Below are 20772 nucleotides of genomic sequence, written 5' to 3'. Positions count from 1 at the left end.
AACCATATGGATTCTTGAGTTATGGCCAAATGTTTTTTGACGTCACAGTGACCTTGAACGTTGACCTTCATCCACAAATTCTAATCAGTTCATTGTTTAGTGCAAGTGGACGTTTGTGCCAAATTCTTATTCATGAGAATGAGATGGATGTAAGGTCAGACAGGAGGTCTGTAATCCAGTCTGACATGTTCAGCTGTGGGAGCTTGTCCTGCAACAGAGCAGAGAAGTGCACAGACAGGACCCTGGTGTAGGTTTCTGAGGATTCTAAAAAATTAAATGGAGGGCCATGTTGACTGTGTCCTCTACAGATATGCAGGGGATCCAGGAGTGGGCTGATGATAATTTTGAGGTGGAACAGGACAAGCCACTCAAAAGACCTCATAACCTATACATGACACAAGTTCTCCTAAAATATGTTATTCTGGACAACAAAGTGGGTTTCCATTGTTTGACTTAGTGTAAGTGAAAAAAAATGTACAAAGTGTGATATAATATAGATACTATATGATGTTGTTAACATATGTCTTTGTACAAGGTAAACATTACAAATCAAAAAATAAGACTTCCTGAATATAGAGGTCAGGGCGACAGGTATGTAGTCATTTATCCTGCCGTGTTTGTGTTTTGGGAGACGAGGATAAGGCTGGAAGTCTTGAAACAGGCTGGTACTTGTGCCTCCAGTGAAGTGTTGAAAATGCATGTGAGCATTCACCGGAGTGAACACCATTTGGACAAAATGCTTAAAGTGCAATTTGGAATAAGGCCCAGAGAATAAGAAGAGAAGACACTGCCCTCTAAGCTGTCTTCAGTTTCACCATTCTACATTCTGGATCCATCTAATCAATGACTGCCAGATCAAAATCAGTGGTAAGACACGCATCTCATCCTGTCAGGGTCACAGCTCCTATTCAGCAGAGGGTGATCTTAGCAAATGTGTGGCTATAGACCATTTCAAACTTGACAACATAAACATTTTAATGGGTTCCAACATCACATCTACTGAGGTCCCACTTAAAGCTTTAATAATCTTGCACCCCATCAGCTATCGGTCTGTTGAAATTTTAACATCTTTTTATAGAGATTACCAAAGAAGACGAACCTTCGCTGTATGTTCTACTGTAGCATTTGGCAGCATGGGCCTGTTTGTCCCCAGATAATCTACTCACAGCAGCCAGTGGAGATGACACAGTGGACAAGGGTGTTAAGGCCAAGTGACAGCTGTTACAGCAGTGACCAAAGGGTTGGCATAAACGCTGAGACCAACCTTAACTGTATAAGGAGACCATGCTACAGGAGCCTTTGGCAGCATGAAAGCAGCATGTGCCTGTGGTGCTGCCTCAGATATAGGTGGACTGGGCTGGGTTGGCTGGGTCTGTTGGACCCCTACTAATCTACTCTCAGTAGCCAGTGGAGATGACACTGTGGAGGAAGGAAATGCTATAACATAATAGTGACACTGATGATCAGGACTAGGCAATTCAGTGTGGGAAGAAAGTGGAAATAAGAGATGGTCTGTTCATTTAGTTTTGCTACTCAGTTTTTGGTGATCACTCTACATACACAGAGCATGTAGACTTGGGTTTTTTTTTTAACCTGTATTCATAGGGGATAGGCTGCAGCGTACCACACGCATGAATCTGACACTAAACATTGACCAGCCTTTACTGTATGAGGAGAGCACGCTACAGTAGTCTTTAGCAGCATGAAAGCAGAATCTGCTGGTGATAGACACAAATATCTGCATGTATGAATACAAATCAATTTTTTAAAAAGCTAATAACAACATAAATCTTTGTCAGACGACAGTTCAGGGGTTCCGTGATTGTGTCACATCCAATGCGTTCCGCCTCCTTTGCTCTCCACACGGACTGTTTACTTGCATGCACCCAAAGCCCGCTCAAATGTGATTGGTTAAATCTACACGGACTACAAATGGACTACAAATGGAAACCAGAACGCTTTCAGTATCGATGACGCACGACCCGCCTACTCTGCCTCTGATTGGCTAGTACTAGTTGTCTTCGCTGTTTTGATTGGTTAGATTCGGTCAGCAGCAGTGGGATTGGTTAGAGTTAAGGGAGAATATCAGGGTAATCCAATCAGAGGCAGAGTAAGGAAAAGTAGGGCGGGTCATGCCCTCGCCAGCATAGAAAAAAAATACTAGCCTTCCGTTACCGTCAGATCTGCATTCATACGCAGATATCTGCTCATTCTCAGGCACCAGCAGTGACCTGTTTTCATAACGTTGGTCGCATTAATTGTATCCATTACGGTATTTAACGCATGACTTCGAAACAGATTAACCAGAGCAGGCTGTAGGCTGTCTTTCAGTGAAAGTCCACTCTATGTAAATGTATTTCTATGTGCGCTCAGCCGAACTTGTCATCGGGGTCAAACAGCCGTCAGAACGTTTTCAGGAAGCAGCAGAGAGGGGGAGTCCACCAGACAATTGTTGTTCTTGTCGCTTCCTGCGTATCCTCTCCTTGTCTGACAGTCTGGTCGGCCGACCAGCGGAGCGTTTTTTCGGCGTAGGTTGAAGTCTCTTCACCGGCGGATGAATGGCAATGACTGCAGCGAGAGCGGTGGCAGCGGGGGGCCCGGCGTCTTTGTCCCGGTTTAGGGGAGCGCTGGTCGCCGCTGTGCTGGGAGATTGTGTCGGGGGAGAGTTTGAAGGAGCGGAGGAGGTTCCCATGGAGAGTGTGCTGCAGCATCTGAGCAGCCTGGACGACGAGACCAAAGGGAATGGTTAGTGAGAGGATGAGATTTCATATCAGTCCACAATAAAGGAAATGCATATTACAGGATGGCTCTGATGGCAGTGGGGGAGACACATGGCTCCCTGCTGACCCCAGACCTACTGTGCACCTTACTCATACCAACACCTATTCACTAGGACTGTGTATTCACTACTAGTCTGCCATTACTTAGATCTTGATGTTAAATTGGAGCAATAGTGTGGGTCAGTGAAGTGTTGCATAGGGGGGTTACCAACACTTAAAGATCATGCATTCATCCTGAATGAATGACATGCATTTATCCTAACATAATGTACAGTAAAACCCTCAGTCATGGACATGGGAGACGTTAACCTTCATGGCATTCTGCCAAAGAGGCCTTTCTGGCAGAATTCCCTGCATTTTTCTTAAACCCAACCATGAAAAGGTATCATGGCAGAGGACAAACTTCTCCCAGCAGCATCAATGATTGATACCCAGAACAGTGGCGTCACACCAAACTCTGGGCCCTGTGCAAAAGCAGTCTCTGTGGACCTCCACCCACCAATCCATGTGTCTCTCTCATGCACCTTATTGAATTGAAAGAAATTCCCTTTCTTTTTTATTTTTTTACGCACCATACAACTCGTGTTTAGTGATGGAGCCTAGTGCAGGGGCAAACTAAAGCATTTTGCACTTTTTGACAGGCATGAAAAAGGCCTTAGAGAGCCTCCACATTTTTTAACAAAGTTCAGTCTCTCAGCTGACTTATCTGGACAATTTTAAAATTTAAAATTTTTAAAAATTTAGTTATGGCATTAATTACTTAGAAATAAAAAATTGCAAACAAACTACAATGCCCCTGACTCAGAATGGTGTCCACAAACCCAAAATACTCCATTTATAAAGGAGAAAATCGAGCTTCACTTTCCATTTGAGAAAATGTGTCCAACACACTTTATTTTACAAGTCACCAAAAATGGATGGATTGTTTTTTGGGTTTTTTTTTAAAGTTTATAGTCAGGGCTGAAATTATAATTAAATTAATGCTGATATGAGATGCAAAATGTTCTTGTGCATTATACAGTGTTGATGTGTGTGTGTTAGGTATTCTCGAGTACAGTGATGACACGGCAATGGCGCGTTGTGTGGTCCAGTCTCTACTCACCCGAACCGGCTTTGACGAGCAGGACATGGCTCGCAGGTATACGAATGCACACTGCTGCTGACACTAATATCTTTCATGTTGAGTTTAAGTGTATTATTGCTGTGTAAATATTGTCTAAAAAAAACTGAAGGTAGCACACACACACACACACACACACACACACACACACACACAAATTTAAGCCATGGTGTCACACCCCTGTAGGTTTGCCAAGGAGTACAGTACGTCCCCAGGTCGTGGTTATGGTTCTGGAGTGATCCAGGTGTTGAAGAAGCTGTCCTCTCCTCAGCTCAGTGATGTGTTCCAGCCAGCCAGGGACCAGTTCAATGGTCGAGGCTCCTTCGGGAACGGAGGAGCCATGAGGGCGGCCCCCTTCGCACTGGCTTTTCCCGATCCTGTTGATGTTAAAAGGGTGAGCAGAGGGCAGCATTTTGGGCAAAAATCACATTTTTGGTGATGCGCACATTGAGACATAGCATATTTTATGAACTGATTTATCTTAAACTTCTAACTCTGTAGTGTGCCTGAGCTAGTTTCATTAAAGTTTCATCTGTTGTGTAACCAAGTAAACTACGCTAGAGTCCTTACTTACCATTTGACACATGTCTCAAGTAAAGTCTCGAGTTTAAATTAAAAAAACTTTGGCACAAGTGAGAAACATCCTCTAAATTCCGTGCTTATTTTCATGAAGTTAAAAGACAAATCTCTAATACTTGCACAAAAATACTGTAGTCAAGTTGAAATTAACATGAAGGTTTGGTCTAAGTCAAGTCTCAGAACAGAGATTTCCAAATCAAGTACAGATTTGAATTAATTCTCTTCATAAATCAAGTCTCAAATAAATAAAGTGATGGAGGTCAGATTTAAGTTCAAGTTATGTGACTTGAGTCTTAAAGGGACAGTTCACTTCAAAATCTAAAGTGCAAATTTTGTGAGTTGCTGAGTGGTGGAGATATTGGCTGTAGAGATGTCTGCCCTTTCTCAAATATAAGAAAACTAGATGGCACTTTGCTTGTAGTGCTTAAATAAATAAAAAAGATATTAAAAAAACTCACAGCAATGTCTCTTTCCAGAAATCATGACCCGGTTACTCAATATAATCCACAGACCTTGTTGTGAGCAATTTCATGTAGGAGCTATTTCCTTTCTACCAAAGTACACCTGGCAACCGTATCACCATCCAGAAGGGAGCATGCATCTACTCATGGACGAGAGGCTTGTGACAGCACAATATGTTAACACTGATGGCATCCTCCTCGGCTGAGCTGTAATGCTCGCTAGCTCAGTGATGCTAGGTGAGCTTGCGCAGCATCTAGTTCCATTATACAGTGGTGGAAAAAAGTTTTCGGACACCCTTAAAATTTTACACAATCTCAAATATTATCATGAAATATTTGTGGAAAAATCTTTTTTGTGTTTCAAAAGGTGTGGCTGCATTAGACAGATACAAACAAATACAAATTATATTTTTTTGTTTATTGTTTACAAGAAAAATTAACAAAACTAAATTCTTGACAGTTTCAATATGTCAGTTCTCAACATTGTCGGTATCAAAGTCAACAAATAACAGAGAATGTGTTCAAAATTGAACAAAAAATAAATAAACCATCACATCATCAAATTAATATTTAGTAGACCTGCCATTGGCACGTAGTAGAGCTCTAATCCTGGCTGGCATGTTCCCCACGAGCCTTTCACACTGTTGAGGGGTAATCTTGTCCCATTCTTCTTGAATTACTGCTTTTAATTCTTCTAAATTCTTTGGTTTATGCTTTGAAACAGACCTTTTGATAATTCACCACAGATTTTCAATGGGGCTCATGTCCGGGGATTGAGCTGGCCACTCTATGACCTGGATACTGTGCTCCTGCAGCCAAGTTCTACTGGCCTTGGATGTGTGGCAAGGGGCATTATCTTGTTGAAACATCCAGTTTTTACCTCGACAGAACAGTGCACGCGCAGAAGGGAGCATGTGGGTTTCGAGAATGGTACAATACTTGGTAGAGTTCAATGTGCCATCACAGACAGTGAGATGACCAACACCAGCAGCACTCATGCATCCCCAAACCATGATACTGCCTCCACCATGCTTGACAGTAGGTACTGTACATGCTGGAGATAATGCTTCGCCTGGCCTTCTGCGTACCCTCACATTAGTAGGAGGAAGATAAAGCTGGAAACTGGACTCATCTGACCACAAAATCTTCTTCCAATTCCTGGCTGTCCAGTTCTTGTGTGCCTGGGCCCAACGACGCCGGGCTAACCTCTGTCTCTCATTGATCAGGGGCTTCTTGATAGCCTTGTAGGACCTTAAGCCATGATCTAAAAGTCGGCCACGTACAGTGCGGGTGGAACACTGGACACCAGTTTGGTTTGACCACTGCTGCTGAAGCTCCTGTGATGTCATTCGGCGGTTTTGCCTGCACATGCGGATCAGGATGTGGTCATTTCTTGCTGAAGAAACCCTTGGACGCCCAGATCTTGGTTTGTCTTCCAAGCTGTTGGTTCGTCTGTATTTCTGCAGAGTGTATCCAACTGCTGAAGGACTGCCTCTGCACTTCCTGGCTATCTGGCGGCAGCTGTACCCTTCCTGGCTGAGAATCTTTATCTTCAGGCGTGTTTCCTGCGTTAGGTTCCTTGTTTTAGCCATTTTTGTGTCTGAAGAACTTTCAAATGTGCTGGCTTTATGTAGACACGAAACTTGGCAACAAAAATTGTGTCTTTTAATAAAAAGAACGACCTTCATCACTGGTACCAAAATGACCCAATACTCAAAATTTCTTATGTATTTTTATGGAACCAATCAATTTTAAGTTTTTAATGTTTTTTTTTAGGATTTATTTAGTATTTTGGCTGTGACTGTACTAAAAGAAATTGCACTTGAAGACCTAAGAGTGATTCTTAGTGCAATATTTCACAAATGCATGGGGTGTCCAAAAACTTTTTTCCACCACTGTATTTGAGAGAAGGCAGACATCTCTACGGCAGATATCTCCAAAAACTTGGCTAGTCACACCAAAGCAATCTAAATTGACAAATAGCAATACAGGTAAGAGGAAAAATATGCATTTTCAATTTTGGGGTGAACTCTTCCTTAAATCTCTGCAGTAAATGGTCTTTTCTTTAATTTTAATCTTTGACTTTGAGATATAGCTTATGAAGAAGCAACTCAGTGAATTCAGTCAATGTATTCAGCCTGCGGACTTTGAGTACTGTATGTAGCAGTGTTTATATACAGAATGAGATTGACATTGTGGTTAGCTTACTAAAATGTCATGGGTGTTATTGTGGTTCGTCTGTGATCAGCTACCAACCAGACAAGTGTCTAAAGATGAGGTTGATTGAATTTATTTGTTAACTCATCACAAAAAACAACAAAGTAATGCTTATTTCGCTGGAAACCGTGTTCACCTGCACCTTCTGTGTATTTTGTCCTAATTATGACTGACAATGAAACACACAGGGTCACACTGCAAGATCCACTATCTTGTTGGTGCAGAGTTGGTCTGATTTCATTCTCTTTCTTTCTCTGCAGTTTGCCCGTCTGGGTGCCATGTTGACCCACTCCTGCTCTCTGGGTTATAATGGGGCAGTGCTGCAGGCATTAGCTGTGCACCTCTCCCTGCAAGGGGCGTTAGACCTGCCCCAGCAGTTTATCAGCAGGCTAATTACAGAGATGGAGGAAGTTGAGGGCGACGAGGCTGCACGCAACGATGCCAGAATGTGAGTACTACATGATTCAATTCTCCTCCTCTACGGCTGCTTTAGCACAGATCTGAACTAGTGATGTCTGTCTGAGGAGGTCAGAGCTGCAGTGTGATGTTTGGGGTTCACTGCAGGAAATATGGAAGATTTTTAGAGGTATAAAGAAGAATATAAAATGTGCTGTATTTTAGTGTCAATCTTCCTTTAACATGTCGTTTCTCTCCAGCCTAAAGGAAGCAGAGAAACCGTTCTGTGAGCGCCTCCACAGAGTGAGAGACCTGATGGACAGGAGCAAGGTCAGCATAGAGGAGGTCATTTCTGAACTGGGTCAGTATCTGTTTACCTTTGACTTTATCTTGACTTTACATTGAGGTTTTTACAAAGCTTTTTTATCATCCATCCATCCTTTTGGTTCCTCCACTGACTGTTTACAAAACATATATTTTAATACGCACAGTGTTCTATTTTCATTACTCTCTATGGCTGCAAGCAGTGGGAATTTTTATCATGTTATAATCTTTTCTCGATAAATGTTTCTGTCTGAAATTAGGAGAAAAATGCCCGTCACAGTTTCCCATAGCCGAAGCTGACTGTTTCAGATTGCTTGTTTTGTCCAGGCAACAGTCCAAGACCACAAAATATTCAGTCTTCTATCATAGCAGGTCAAGAAAACCACCAAATGATCATATTCAAGAAGCTAGAACAAGTGAATTAGTGCTCACTTCAACGATAATCATAAGTTTCTCATGGCTGACTAATTCACTAACTCACTTATAATTTTACCTATATCCAACAGTAGGCTGGAATTCCATGTCCTCCTAAGAGATCTTGAAAAAATTATTTTGATATTTACCTCTTGCTGCTCTTATTGAATTAAAGATTTTATTTTTTGAAAATTTAGGCTTCACATTTGGACACAGAACATATAAGGGGTGATAGATCTGTCCTCTGTGTTCCAGCCTCACTGAACTCCGCTATATTAATTTAACATTTTTGTACGGTGGCCATGAGAGCTTAACACATTGCATATTATGAAAATACATGCAAATAAACACACCACAAACAAATCAAGAAACATCTTCGCCATTATGTTGTGAGCCTCTTGCAGTGCTTTTTTAAAATGCTGCATGTCGTCGAACTGATGCTTTCGTATGTTGTTAAGTTGGTGTTGTTCTCTAAATGCTCCACACGTTTTGTCAAATTTGTGAAGATGTTTCTTCATTTGCTTATGTCGATATATTTGCACATGCTCTGCATTGTGCTCTCAGGGCCACTGTATTTTTGTCTCATTTTGCCTCTACCAGATTCTACTCCAGTTTGTTTTCCTGATTTCTTATCACTCAACATTTCCTGTCTTTCCATCCAGGTAACGGCATTGCGGCGCTCCACTCAGTCCCCACTGCCATCTTCTGCGTCCTCCACTGCCTGCAGCCCAGAGAATGTCTTCCAGAGAGCTACGGCGGCCTGGAGAGGACAATAGCATACAGCCTGGCCCTGGGAGGGGACACAGACACCATAGCCTGCATGGCAGGGGCCATCGCTGGGGCCCACTATGGCATCGAGGCTATTCCTCAGATGTGGATAAAGTGCTGCGAGGGTGCAGAGGATGCAGACATGAACGCAGAGCGGCTTCACATGCTGTACCACCAGTCATCACAGGGAGGCAGCAGTGGGACAGGGGAGCAGAGCAGCGAAGACGCATCTGAAAGCCGGTCAAATGCTTCTAACGGCACAGAGAAGAAGACTGGGGATTAGCGAGTCTTCAACTGGAGTTTGGCGAAAGGACTCTTGAATACACACACATACAATTTACACACTCACACCAAGTAAATACCTTTTTGTTTTTCAGGCTGTGTCGGTTAACTGAGAAGCTATTTCAACATTGCAACATTATTTTACTCGTCAAAACAGCTCATTATTTTCTGAGACCCTCCAAGCAAAAACATAAAAAAGCTGAATTTGTTAGGTGACAGAAAAATGAAGCTGAACGAACCAGAGGCACCAAGTGTAATGAGACAGATTATATTGACTGTGTGATAAATTTGGTCTGTGTATTCATACACACACACATCTCTCTCCCCTCTCCGCTCTTTCCAATTTTGTGTTGAACATATTTTGTGTTGAACAATCCTTTGTCATGTGAAAGCTACACTATGAATTGGCCGTGTCTTGTTTTATCCTTTTGGTGGATAAAAATTATTTAATAAACTCTTTTTTTTTTTAAATTCATAACCTGTATGAGTGTTTATTTTGAATTTAAGATTTAAGAATTTGTTTCAGTAGGATCAGCTGCATTCAAATGTCATTACTAATCGAGACTACTAGTATTAGATAAACAAGCAAGTCTACAGTCATAGCCACAGCGGCACACTAAGCTAAATGCTATTGTTGACACACTAACATGCTGATGTTCACAGGTTTAATGTGTACCATGTCCACCTTCTTAGCTTTGTGGGTTAGCATGCTAACATTTGCTAAATAGCACTGAGCAGCTGAGGCATATGAAACCAAAATATTTAAAATAAAACTCTTCAATTATAACAGTTAATTTGGAGGGAGATAATAATGGCTATATAGACAAAGTATGTCCCAAAAATGTCAACCTCCTGGTGATCACCAAAGTCTTGACCCTGACCATAAATGTCTGTACAAACTGATGACCATCCATCCAGTAGCTGCTGAAAGATTGTTTTATATACTGTGCATTCAAATATCCATACTGCTATATTATATAGTATGCCAGAAAAATATTTAATATGTCCCAATACATAGTTTGTCAGATGCAGTATGCCAAAATACCAGGATGCGCCCCTGCATTCGGTTGCATTTTGCCGTATGCAAGCCAGCATGCTTATTCTGACCCACAGTTCTCTGCAGTATAAGATGAGTCACATGGACTGAGCCGCAGACAGATGACAACTTGCTGACAGCTCAAAAGCTGCAATGACCAATGAATGCATTCATTTGACTGATGACCAGCCAGAAGTAATAATAGAATATTAATTGTCTAAGTAGACAAAATATTCAGAGATTACCAACAACAAAAGGACACAACTATAAAAAATAAAGAAATGCAAGTGTAATTTTACTGTTGTGAAAATATTATAGAATCTACAGTGTATGCAGTTGTAATTTAAAAATTAAAACTACATTGCAAAGTAACAACAGCAGAGCTCTCCAGGTTGACCTCTGTCTCTGGTGAGCTCGGTGAATGGTGCTTTGTTTTATCTCCAAGGTCACAGATATATGTGCAAGAAGGTCAAAGTTCAGGGCGTAATGTTAAGTCAAACCAGTATGTCCTGATTGTGTGCATACTGCATGCAACAGTATGTATTTCTTAAGGGCAGCTGCAGCACCTACTAAAAGTAAAAAGAAAAAGTATGAGATGCGGAACGCAGCTACGCCATTTTCCAGAGCAAAGTTTTTGATGTATCATGTTAAAATCACACATAGTTCTTTAAAACTATGACGAATGACAAAGGATGCTGCAGTTTGATTCTTTCGTTGTTTTTGTTTCATGCAACTCAGAGCTGCGATGTTGTGGCTAACCTCACTGCAGCATTTAGTTTATGGTGCGCTTTCTCACTCTGGTATCAGTTTGTTTGCCAGTATTTATATCTTGTGCAGGTGTCTGTCAGTGACAACTCCTCTTACTCCCCAAAATCAAAATACTGTATCATTTAAGAAAAGATATTAGGTTAAAAAAAAGTTTATTCATGTAAAATATTTTTTATATGCATCTTTCATCTGGAACATTTTGCAAATAAACATTTATTATAAACTGAAATGGAAATTTCAAAAACAAACAATAACAGGAATCTTCAGTTGTACAAGTGCATACTCTGTCCAGCCACCTACTGTTGCACAGCAAACATAATTTAAAGATTTATAAAATAGTCATATTACATTTTTGGCAATATATTGACATGACAGATTTACTTCTCAGTTATATTTCTTTTCAAATGTGCTCTCTAAAACGACTATGAACATCAGCAAATAAAACAGTGTGTATCTGATGGCTAAAATTCAAAAGTCAAAAGTGCTGACCAATTGGGAGGTAACACAAAATGGCTACTAAATGTAAACTGAAAATTTTCATTTGTGTCACTGGCAAAAAAAAGGTGGGTGCAGTTAAAAAGCACAAGCAAACAAACAAACTGGAAGTACAACATTTCCTTCTGCCCAAATCACAGGTTTTTCTCTGCAGGGGCGACCTCTAAGAACAGCTGCAGGAACACTGTTAACTTGGTCAGCAGTCCTGGGCAGAGCTTGTAATGGATGAAGGGGATGTAGACAATTGCTCCACTTAAGATAAATAAAGTCACATAGAGATATTCAATCTGAGGATCGTCTATGATGGGTGCCAGCACGAGGAATGTGGCCACAATGATGACCAGTATGGGGAGGATAATGGGAACCTGTAGAGAGAGGGAGAGACAGGGACATGGCGATTCTCATGCCGTGTTAACAAAAAGACAAATGTTAGTGTTTCAAGAGTGGCTGTGTGTGTGACACTGACCTTGTACGGCCTGGGGAGCTCCGGCTTCTTAATTTTAAGATAAAGAAGTCCAGACAGGGTGATGCCGTAGAAGAACCAGGCAGTGAAACTGACAACAGCAGTGAAGAAGACAGTGAGACAAACACAAGCATTCTTTATACAAGTATTAAGGAAGAAATGTCAACATTAAAAACATGCAAAGCAGACACATATTTCACCTGAAGAAGTTGACAATACTTTGGAAGTCTCCAGGGATCAGCACCAGCAGAGAGACAACAGTGGTGAAGATCAGAGCTGGAGATGGAGTCAGCCTGTGGACGTGAGCCATGGCCAGAATATCTGGCTACAAAGCAAGCACAAGTCTGTGAGTAAGCCTTCCAACAAACGTCTAATGCTGAACATGCTAAGTAAAGATTCTCACCATGTGTCCTTCCCTGGCAGCCACAAAGCACACACGGCCACCACTGAAGAATGTCCCATTCAGTGAACCAAAAGCAGACAATGCTGCAGCCACAGACATGATCCATCCCCAGCTTCCTAACACTTTATTCCTGTGGAAAAAAGGTTGGTGTTCTCACAAAAGCTGCAACAGCAACCCTCCCAAGTTTCAAAAGCCACCTGCTATACAACACAGAGCTTAGATACAGTAGAGATTTTTCAAAATTCTAAATTTCTCATTGATTTCTGAACTCTCCTGTATTCAAGTAAAGTACATGTCATTTTTGTCTAATATATGAATGGTAAGCTCTGCTGACATGCTTTTCCACCAGGTTGATGACAGAGTTAATTAAAAGCCAGGGTAATAAGGGGGAACTCCACTGATTTGACACATCAAAGTCTGTTTACAGGTCTCTACAGCATATATAAAAGAGGTTGTATGTCGCTATTTGTGGCTCCAGAGGGAGCTGTGTGAAATCTGTTCTCCTAATCTCTGTTTCAGGCTAGAGGCTGCATTAGCCACTACTAACATTACACACTCAATTCCCCAACCAAACTGTGGGGTGCAAGGTTCTGACATGAGAAATAAAAAAGACCATCTCTGGTTCAGGTGAATGGATTTAGATTTTTTTTTTCCAAACAAAATTGTGAGTCCGGCAGTGTCACGGGAGAGCAGTGTTAAATCGATGGAGTACTCATTTCATGCTACTTTAAAAATTTGCCGTTTTAACACCAGGAACAGCAAGTCAAACTACCAGTCTGGACCTGTCTACCTCAATACTGTATGTATACAGGTGCTGTCTTACCCCCAGGTTACTGCTACAGCGCTGGAGGACATGAGCTCTTTTGGCGTCATTACCGTCAGGTAGCTCAGATTCACCAGCAGATATAAGCCAGTCACCAGAGAAATGGCTATCACAACCGCCCTGGGGAGATTCACCTGGAAGAAAAAAAGGCAATATAATTTTTATGTTCAGGTCAATCTGTACCAGCTTGCATGATGGATAGCTTTAATACTGACTCTGGTATAATGGACTGAGCCAGGAGTCACTCCAAAGTACAACCCTGATTCCAAAAACGTTGAGACACTTTGTAAAACATGAATAAAATCAGACTGCAATGATTTGTAAGTCCTTTGTGACCTTTATTTAACTGAATACAGTACAAAGACTATATATATGATGTTCCAACTGATTAAATTTAGTGTTTTTGTAAATGTGCACTCATTCTGAATTTGATGCCTGCAATACTTTCCAATCAAGTTGGAACAGGAACATGTTTGGACGCTGATTGTTGAAGTTTTGAAAGTGAATTTCTTTTCCATTTGTGCTTGATATACAACTTCAGTTGCTCAGCGGTCCGGGACTCTCCATTATAACGTGCAGAATGTGGCTTGCCAGTGTCTTGCTGGAATACGCAGGGACTTCCCTGGAAAATATGTCATCTGGATGGCAGCATATGTTGCTCCAAAACCTGTATGTACCTTTCAGCATTCACGGTGCCTTCACAGATGTAAAAGTTACCCATGATGCAACGGACACTAACACACCCCCATACCATCACAGATGCTGGCTTTGAACTTTGCACTGGTAACAATCTGGATAGTCCTTTTCCTCTTTAGCCCAGAGGACACAACGTCCATGATTTTCCAAAAACAATCTGAAATGTGGACTCGTCAGACCACAGCACACTTTTCTTCTTTGTGTCTGTCCATCTCAGATGAGCTCAGGCCCAGTGAAGTCAGCACCATTTCTGGATGTTGTTGATATATGGTGTTCACTTTACCGACGATGGTTTTCAAAATTGTTCCTGAGCCCATGTAGTAATATCCTGTATCATGTCAGTTTTTAATGCAGGACTGTCTGAGGGATCAAAGGTCATGGGCTTTTGATACTGGTTTTCAGCCTTGATTTTTTATCAAAATTACTACACATTACGACTAAACCGTTCAACATTTGACATCACGGTAGTTTATTAGTGCCCACATATTACAAAAAGTATTAATCTATCTTCTGTCCTTTCATATCCGTAGCCATGTTTTTTATCGACAAGTGATCAATCATTGTAGGTGAACTAACGACATCTAGTGTTCAAATTAAGAAGTGCAAAGACAGGGCTCAATAGCAGTTGTATTTCAACATGACAGCGACATTGTGTTTACTAGGGTGTACAATATACATACAGTGCAATTTATGAGAAATATGCTCAAGCCATTTTGTAATTTCTTTCTAAAAATCCCTGTGGGCCATTTATAAACATGCAGCAGGCCCCAGTTGGCCCGCAGGCCGTAGTTTGGCCTCCCCTACCATACATGAAGTGTTGTAAACATCTGGAGCCAAACTGCGTTTGCAGGTTGTATACATTTACTGACACTGACACTATTTTCTGCTTTCCTCACCAACATTTTTTTTAATATTTTCAAATGAGGCAACAGTATAAGAAATTAAGTTTGTAAAGCCACAACAAAAGTGATTTAAATGAGCTCTATTAAGGTTCTGCAGCCTCTTAGTAATCGTCTACACATGCCTGTTGCTCTTCTTTTCTCCTGCCGGCTCAACTGAAGCCAGTGACTCTGTGTGAACTACCATAGGGTTTACATCTAAGTGTTATCTAGCAAAAAATTCAACAATCATAAAAAAGGGAAATGATTTACAGGACATTTCTTTTGAAAACCCAAATTCCCACCATAACCACAAGGTTATGGTGACATTGCATGTCATTACTTAGTATAACTGGCTAGTGCACTTCAGCGTGTTGATGCATAAGCATTCACACGTTCTATGACGAAGGATGTTTACAATTAAATGTCTTCTTGGAAAATGATTGCCTTAACTTTTAGCAGGTGTAGACCACATACTGGCCTTTAGCCCGAAACAATCAGCGTAGTATTAAGTTATCCATTAGAATTTTCGGTCATAAAAACACAGTCCAGATCTACAAACATCTAGTAAATAAAAAATAACTACCTAACATCCATCTACAAAAGTCTGCAGCGATTGAAAACCTATGTGGCCCACTTTTTCTCCATAAAAATACACACATGCACATGATAACATCACTGACAAGCACACAGCTTTGTCAGTTAGATAAGAACACCACTGCAGCAAACAATCACACCTTGAGGCAGCTTTGTCCTGCGTAATATTTAACGAGGTATCATTGGTCTGGTGACGTGAGGGACTATTGTATTTGGGGAAAAAGATAATGCTATCTTTTACTCAGTTAAGCGCACACAGACAATCCAGCTCTTTATAGTTTCACCTCTGGTGTCTTCAGCTCCTCAGTGACAAATTGTCACAGCTAAGTCCTTGATCACAAGTCATCCCTTGAGTTCTCAAAGAGCACTGAGTGCACTTTAATGCATTCTCGACTTTCAGATTAAATGACTGTCCCAATCTCGTTACTGGACAGCACCACAAACATATCTACATCTACCGAGAGAGAGCAGATCACCGTACTTTCTCCAGGGCTTTCCACATAGGCCAATGCAAACTGGGGACATGAAAATACCAGATCTGATCCTTGTTCCTGATTCTAGTGCTACACTGGTGTTCAACCCAATTTCCCACCAAGATTTTCAGGGCTTCAGGTTCTTCGTCCACCACAGTCACGTGAATCAGAGAGATGGTGATAAAAACACTGTCACTGTTATCACCCTCACAGAGGGAACAACCAGATAAAGAACCTGTAGACTGTAAGTTACACATCTCAGACAGATTGTCATCCTGGTTAAGAGACAATAAATATTGGTCAATGTGTAACTTAATTTCTATTTCAAATTCGCTGTAGTAGTAAACAGTATATCCCGCTTTTGATTCCAAACACAAATCTTATCTTGTGCAATCCCTTATCAGATAATCAGATGATTATTGGTGTATCAAACAGTCATGACAGCTTTGCGAAATTTAGCGTCAAGCCTTTTTTTTATTTATGTGACTTGTTAACGCTGCGATAACAGGTTAATATTAAATTTCTGTTCTAAGGAAAAGATGAGGCCAGGGTGCACCTGGCAAAAGTGAATGTCTTGTTTTGTTTAATGAATAATTGTATGCCTCAAAAAAAATCAATAAACAATGAATGACAAAAAAAGTATTTTCTTGATTGTAGATGTACAGTCTTAGTAGATCACACAATTGATTGCATAAGTATAATCTCTCAATTTCTAACAGCATGATTGTATTTTTAGAACTCATCAATAGAAACAGTGAAACTCTTACCTCTGGATGTTTCAGCTCCTCAGTTAGATAATTCAGAGTGTTCCAACCATCATAGGACCACAAGCCTTGATAGAAAGCAATGCCAATGGAGCTGACATCAGCATTTGTTCCCTCAAAAGAGTTATCAAAGTTCTCGGTGTGTCCTTGGAAAAGCTTCACAACACCTCCTAATATGATCACTGCCAGTACCAGCAATTTTATTACCATGGAGCCCACCTGGATGGCGGTGGCCAAGCGTACGCTCATACAGTTAACTATGGCCAGCACAATGATAGCTCCTGCTGCCACCAACTTCAACACCACTTGTGGAGTCGTGCAGCCACTGTAAAAGGGGGCCACGACATATTCAGCAAAACTCAGAGCAATTCCTGTAGCACTGGCAGGCCTCATTACAATGACAAAGCTGGTGACAAACATAAAGGCCACCACTTTTCCTACCGTCCGCAGAATGTAGATATATTCTGCTCCAGACTCTGGTATGACTGTGCCCAGTTCATTGTAGCAGAGACCCCCCAGCATGGCTATCAATCCACAGCAAGTCCATATGATAAAGCTGGCCCCGGGGCTGCCAATAGTAGACAGCACATACTGGGGGGATATGAAAATCCCAGATCCCATCATGGTTCCAGCAATGAATGATACAGCTCCTATAATCCCCACTTCCCTCTTCAGATTCAGTCTCTGTGTGTCACTCTCCATTGTTTGAGACCTGCTGCTTCCTCAAAGGCATTCACAGTGGATGCTGGACACGCACATACCCAGAACTGGCTGTAGATTAACTGCACTGGTCAAAACAGCAGATGAAAGTACCCTGGCCTTCAACAGCCACTAAACCAAGGCGTGGTGTGGCTTTGACTTTGCTCATTACTTCCAGTTGCATTCTCTTTAAAGACAATTATTTTTTCCCTTTACACACCAAAGTTTATTTGATATAGGTTTGTGTTCAAACCACTGGTAAGAACATTTTTAGGGGTCCGTGTAAACAAGTAGGTTGAATTTGCAAACCTAATGCAAGAAATCCTGAAAGTACTGCTTGCAAGATTATATTGCTTGTCTTAAGTATTAACAGGGCAAGGACAATCTTAAAATATGTTCCTGTTGATTTCAGTTCTCACAGTCTGATTATTTGGAATGGTTTGTCAGACTTGAAATATAACCCAAATGCCTGTTTTTGCTTAAGAATTTTAATGCTCCTTCTTCCTTTCAAATGCAAGAGGTCTGGTTTGGACCTCTATTTTCAGGGAAAGAAATAAATACATGCATGTGACAAATACTAATACATAAATAATAAACAAGGAATGACATATTACAACATATTACTTAAGGCCTCTAGTGAAAAAATAATTATAATGAATTGCCATATTATAGTACTGTAAATTCTATGCTGATATGTTTATGACACCAGGAGATCTGCTGTTATTCATTAGTTCGTGACACATATGAAAAATACTATTCTACTGGCTCCCCTCAGAAGGATGGAGCAATGGTTCTACTTCAGCTTCCCTCTGGATGCAAAGTTCCTTACACTACCAAGACTGTGAGACCAACCACTCTGTGAGGGAAATGTTATTGTAGCCTCTGGTATCTATGTATCTGTGGTTAATTCTCTGCTGGCCTCACCTAATTCTACCACCCCGCTCTTGTCCACTAAAATGATATCTGGTTTGCTGTCTACCGTGTGCCTGATTCCATGTGAATGCAGCATAACACCTGCATCACTGCCAACAAAAATAAATAGAAAAGCCGGGTAAAATTAAGCAGCACTATGCCTGCACGGGCAAGCACAGCTTCCATGGTCAGTGTAGCAGCTTCACTTGATTATAATGGATGCACTCTGCTGCAGGCATGCTGCAGCAGACTTGTCACACTGCAACCGTGTCCCATGTATCTTAGATGTAAGACATCAAGTCCCAACCTCCAGAGAGCTCATAAAAGCACCTCTGAGAATGATTTGTAGCCAAACAGTGACTGATAAAGAGGCCGTAGTCAGCAGTGACCACCCCAGACATTTTTCCTTGTGTTGGCCAGATAGAGCCACTGAAAATCTTGGGCTGGCACACCAAAACCAAAAGCCATAACTGAATTTAAGGAATTCGATTTTGCTGTTAAAGTACATATAGGTTAGTTTAAAACTTTGCCAATAAATAATAGTTGTTCCCTTGCCCAAATTAAGCCTAACTTTAAAGTGTTCCTGACAAGCTATGCCAAGACAACTAACTGTCTGATAACACAAGAGGGGGTGCCACTGGAGGCAATATTTTATCTGTATACAGTTCTTCTTGCAAGATTCTAATCACTTTACAATATATAATTCTGGTATCTTACTGTGACTGGTAAATTGGTAACCTTTGTCATTTAAACTGACCCATTCTGTAAGACTGCATTGCTTATTGCCCAAGTATATTATCTCTCAACTTTTCATTTGTCACAGGTGATCATTAGATCTTTGTAATTTATGGCAAACCATAAAGTAATTTAAGGAACTTGTTGAGCGTACAAGGTAATTATGAAAACAACAAACAGTGAAACTCTTACTCCTGGAACATAAAGGCCACCACTTGTCCTGCCATCCGCAGAATGTAGATAAACTCTCCTCCAGACTCTGGTATGACTGTGCCCAGTTCAGCATAGCAGAGTCCCGCCAGCATGGTTATCAACCCACAGCGAGTCCATATAACAAAGCTGGCCCCGGGGCTGCCACTAAAGGACATCACGAACTGGGGGGAAATGAAAATCCCAGATCCTATACTGACGTCGGCAATGAATGATACAGCTCCTATAATCCCCACTTCCCTCTTCAGATTGACTCTCTACGTGTCTCTCTCCATTGTTTGACTGCTAGTGTCTCCGTAAGTGACTCCGTAGGTCAGTGGATACAAGACATGTACTGCGCAATATTGTGCTGGCTGTAGATTAACAGCTGTCCACCAGGTACCTGAAATTACCCTGTCACACTTGAGCAAGGTCTGGCAAACCTGTTTTTATGATATGATATGGCTTAATTGACATGATGACGATCATAAGAACAACAGATACTTGGGCTTTTCCACTCCGCTTCCGCTTTTACATCTATCTTTTTAAAAACCTTTTGCTAAGATTTTCGCAGAATTGCTTTAAGCTGGCCTCAACTAATTCTACCATCCTGCTCTTGTCCACTAAAATGATATCCAGTTTGCTGTCTACCATGTCCCTGATTCCGCACGGGCAAGCACAGCTTCCATGGTCAGTGTAGCAGCTTCACTTGATTATAATGGATGCACTCTGCTGCAGGCATGCTGTGGCAAACTTGTCACACTGCAACCGTGTCCCATGTAATTTAGACGTAAGACATCAAGTCCCAACCTCCAGAGAGCTCATAAAGGCACCTCCGAGAATGATTTGTAGCCAAACAGTGACTGATTAAGAGGCCGTAGTCAGCAGTGACCACCCCAGACATTTTTCCTTGTGTTGGCCAGATAGGGCCACTGAAAATCTTGGGCTGGCACACCAAAACCAAAAGCCATAACTGAATTTAAGGAATTCGATTTTGCTGTTAAAGTATATATAGGTTAGTTTAAAACATTGCCAATAAATAATAGTTGATTCCCTTGCCCAAATTAAGCCTAACTTTAAAGTGTTCCTGACAAGCTATGCCAAGACAACTAACTAACTGTGCGCCACTGGAGGCAATATTTTATCTGTATACAGTTCTTCTCGCAAGATTCTAATCACTTTACAATATGTAATTCTGGTATCTTACTGTGACTGGTAAATTGGTAACCTCTGTCATTTAAACTGACCCATTCTGTAAGACTGCATTGCTTATTGCCTAAGTATATTATCTCTCAACTTTTCATTTGTCACAGGTGATCATTAGATCTTTGGAATTTATGGCAAACCATAAAGTAATTTAAGGAACTTGTTGAGCGTACAAGGTAATTATGAAAACAACAAACAGTGAAACTCTTACTCCTGGAACATAAAGGCCACCACTTGTCCTGCCATCCGCAGAATGTAGATAAACTCTCCTCCAGACTCTGGTATGACTGTGCC

The 20772-nt window shown here is 41.2% G+C and overlaps 2 protein-coding genes across 4 annotated transcripts in view; one reads left to right on the top strand and one right to left on the bottom strand.

Moving 5' to 3' along the window:
• The first annotated feature begins 2407 nt into the window (after positions 1-2407).
• Positions 2408-9816, top strand: adprs (ADP-ribosylserine hydrolase). Its single transcript, XM_033642042.2, has 6 exons — positions 2408-2745; positions 3822-3918; positions 4087-4294; positions 7418-7605; positions 7814-7914; positions 8954-9816. The coding sequence occupies exons 1-6, from the start codon at positions 2559-2561 to the stop codon at positions 9340-9342; spliced, it is 1170 nt and encodes a 389-aa protein (XP_033497933.1). The 5' UTR covers positions 2408-2558; the 3' UTR covers positions 9343-9816.
• Positions 9817-11280: 1464 nt separating this feature from the next.
• The window catches only part of LOC117267122 (b(0,+)-type amino acid transporter 1), a 36733-nt gene continuing 27241 nt past the window's right edge, over positions 11281-20772 (bottom strand). For 2 of the 3 annotated variants that reach the window (XM_033642799.2, XM_078174975.1), the window contains exons 2-6: positions 13330-13463; positions 12507-12636; positions 12304-12428; positions 12107-12194; positions 11281-12005 (exon numbers count right to left, since the gene is read on the bottom strand). In XM_033642799.2, coding sequence (XP_033498690.1) covers positions 11775-12005; positions 12107-12194; positions 12304-12428; positions 12507-12636; positions 13330-13463 — 708 coding nt within the window. In that variant the 3' untranslated portion in view covers positions 11281-11774. Of the gene's footprint in view, positions 12006-12106; positions 12195-12303; positions 12429-12506; positions 12637-13329; positions 13464-16740; positions 19260-20772 lie in introns of those variants that run through there. The other variant, XM_033642798.2, reaches the window with a different exon arrangement.

This window comes from Epinephelus lanceolatus, chromosome 15 (assembly GCF_041903045.1).
Source record: "Epinephelus lanceolatus isolate andai-2023 chromosome 15, ASM4190304v1, whole genome shotgun sequence".
NCBI lineage: Eukaryota > Metazoa > Chordata > Actinopteri > Perciformes > Serranidae > Epinephelus > Epinephelus lanceolatus.
Note: the sequence above shows the minus strand (reverse complement) of the source record. Positions and strands in the feature narration are given on the sequence as shown.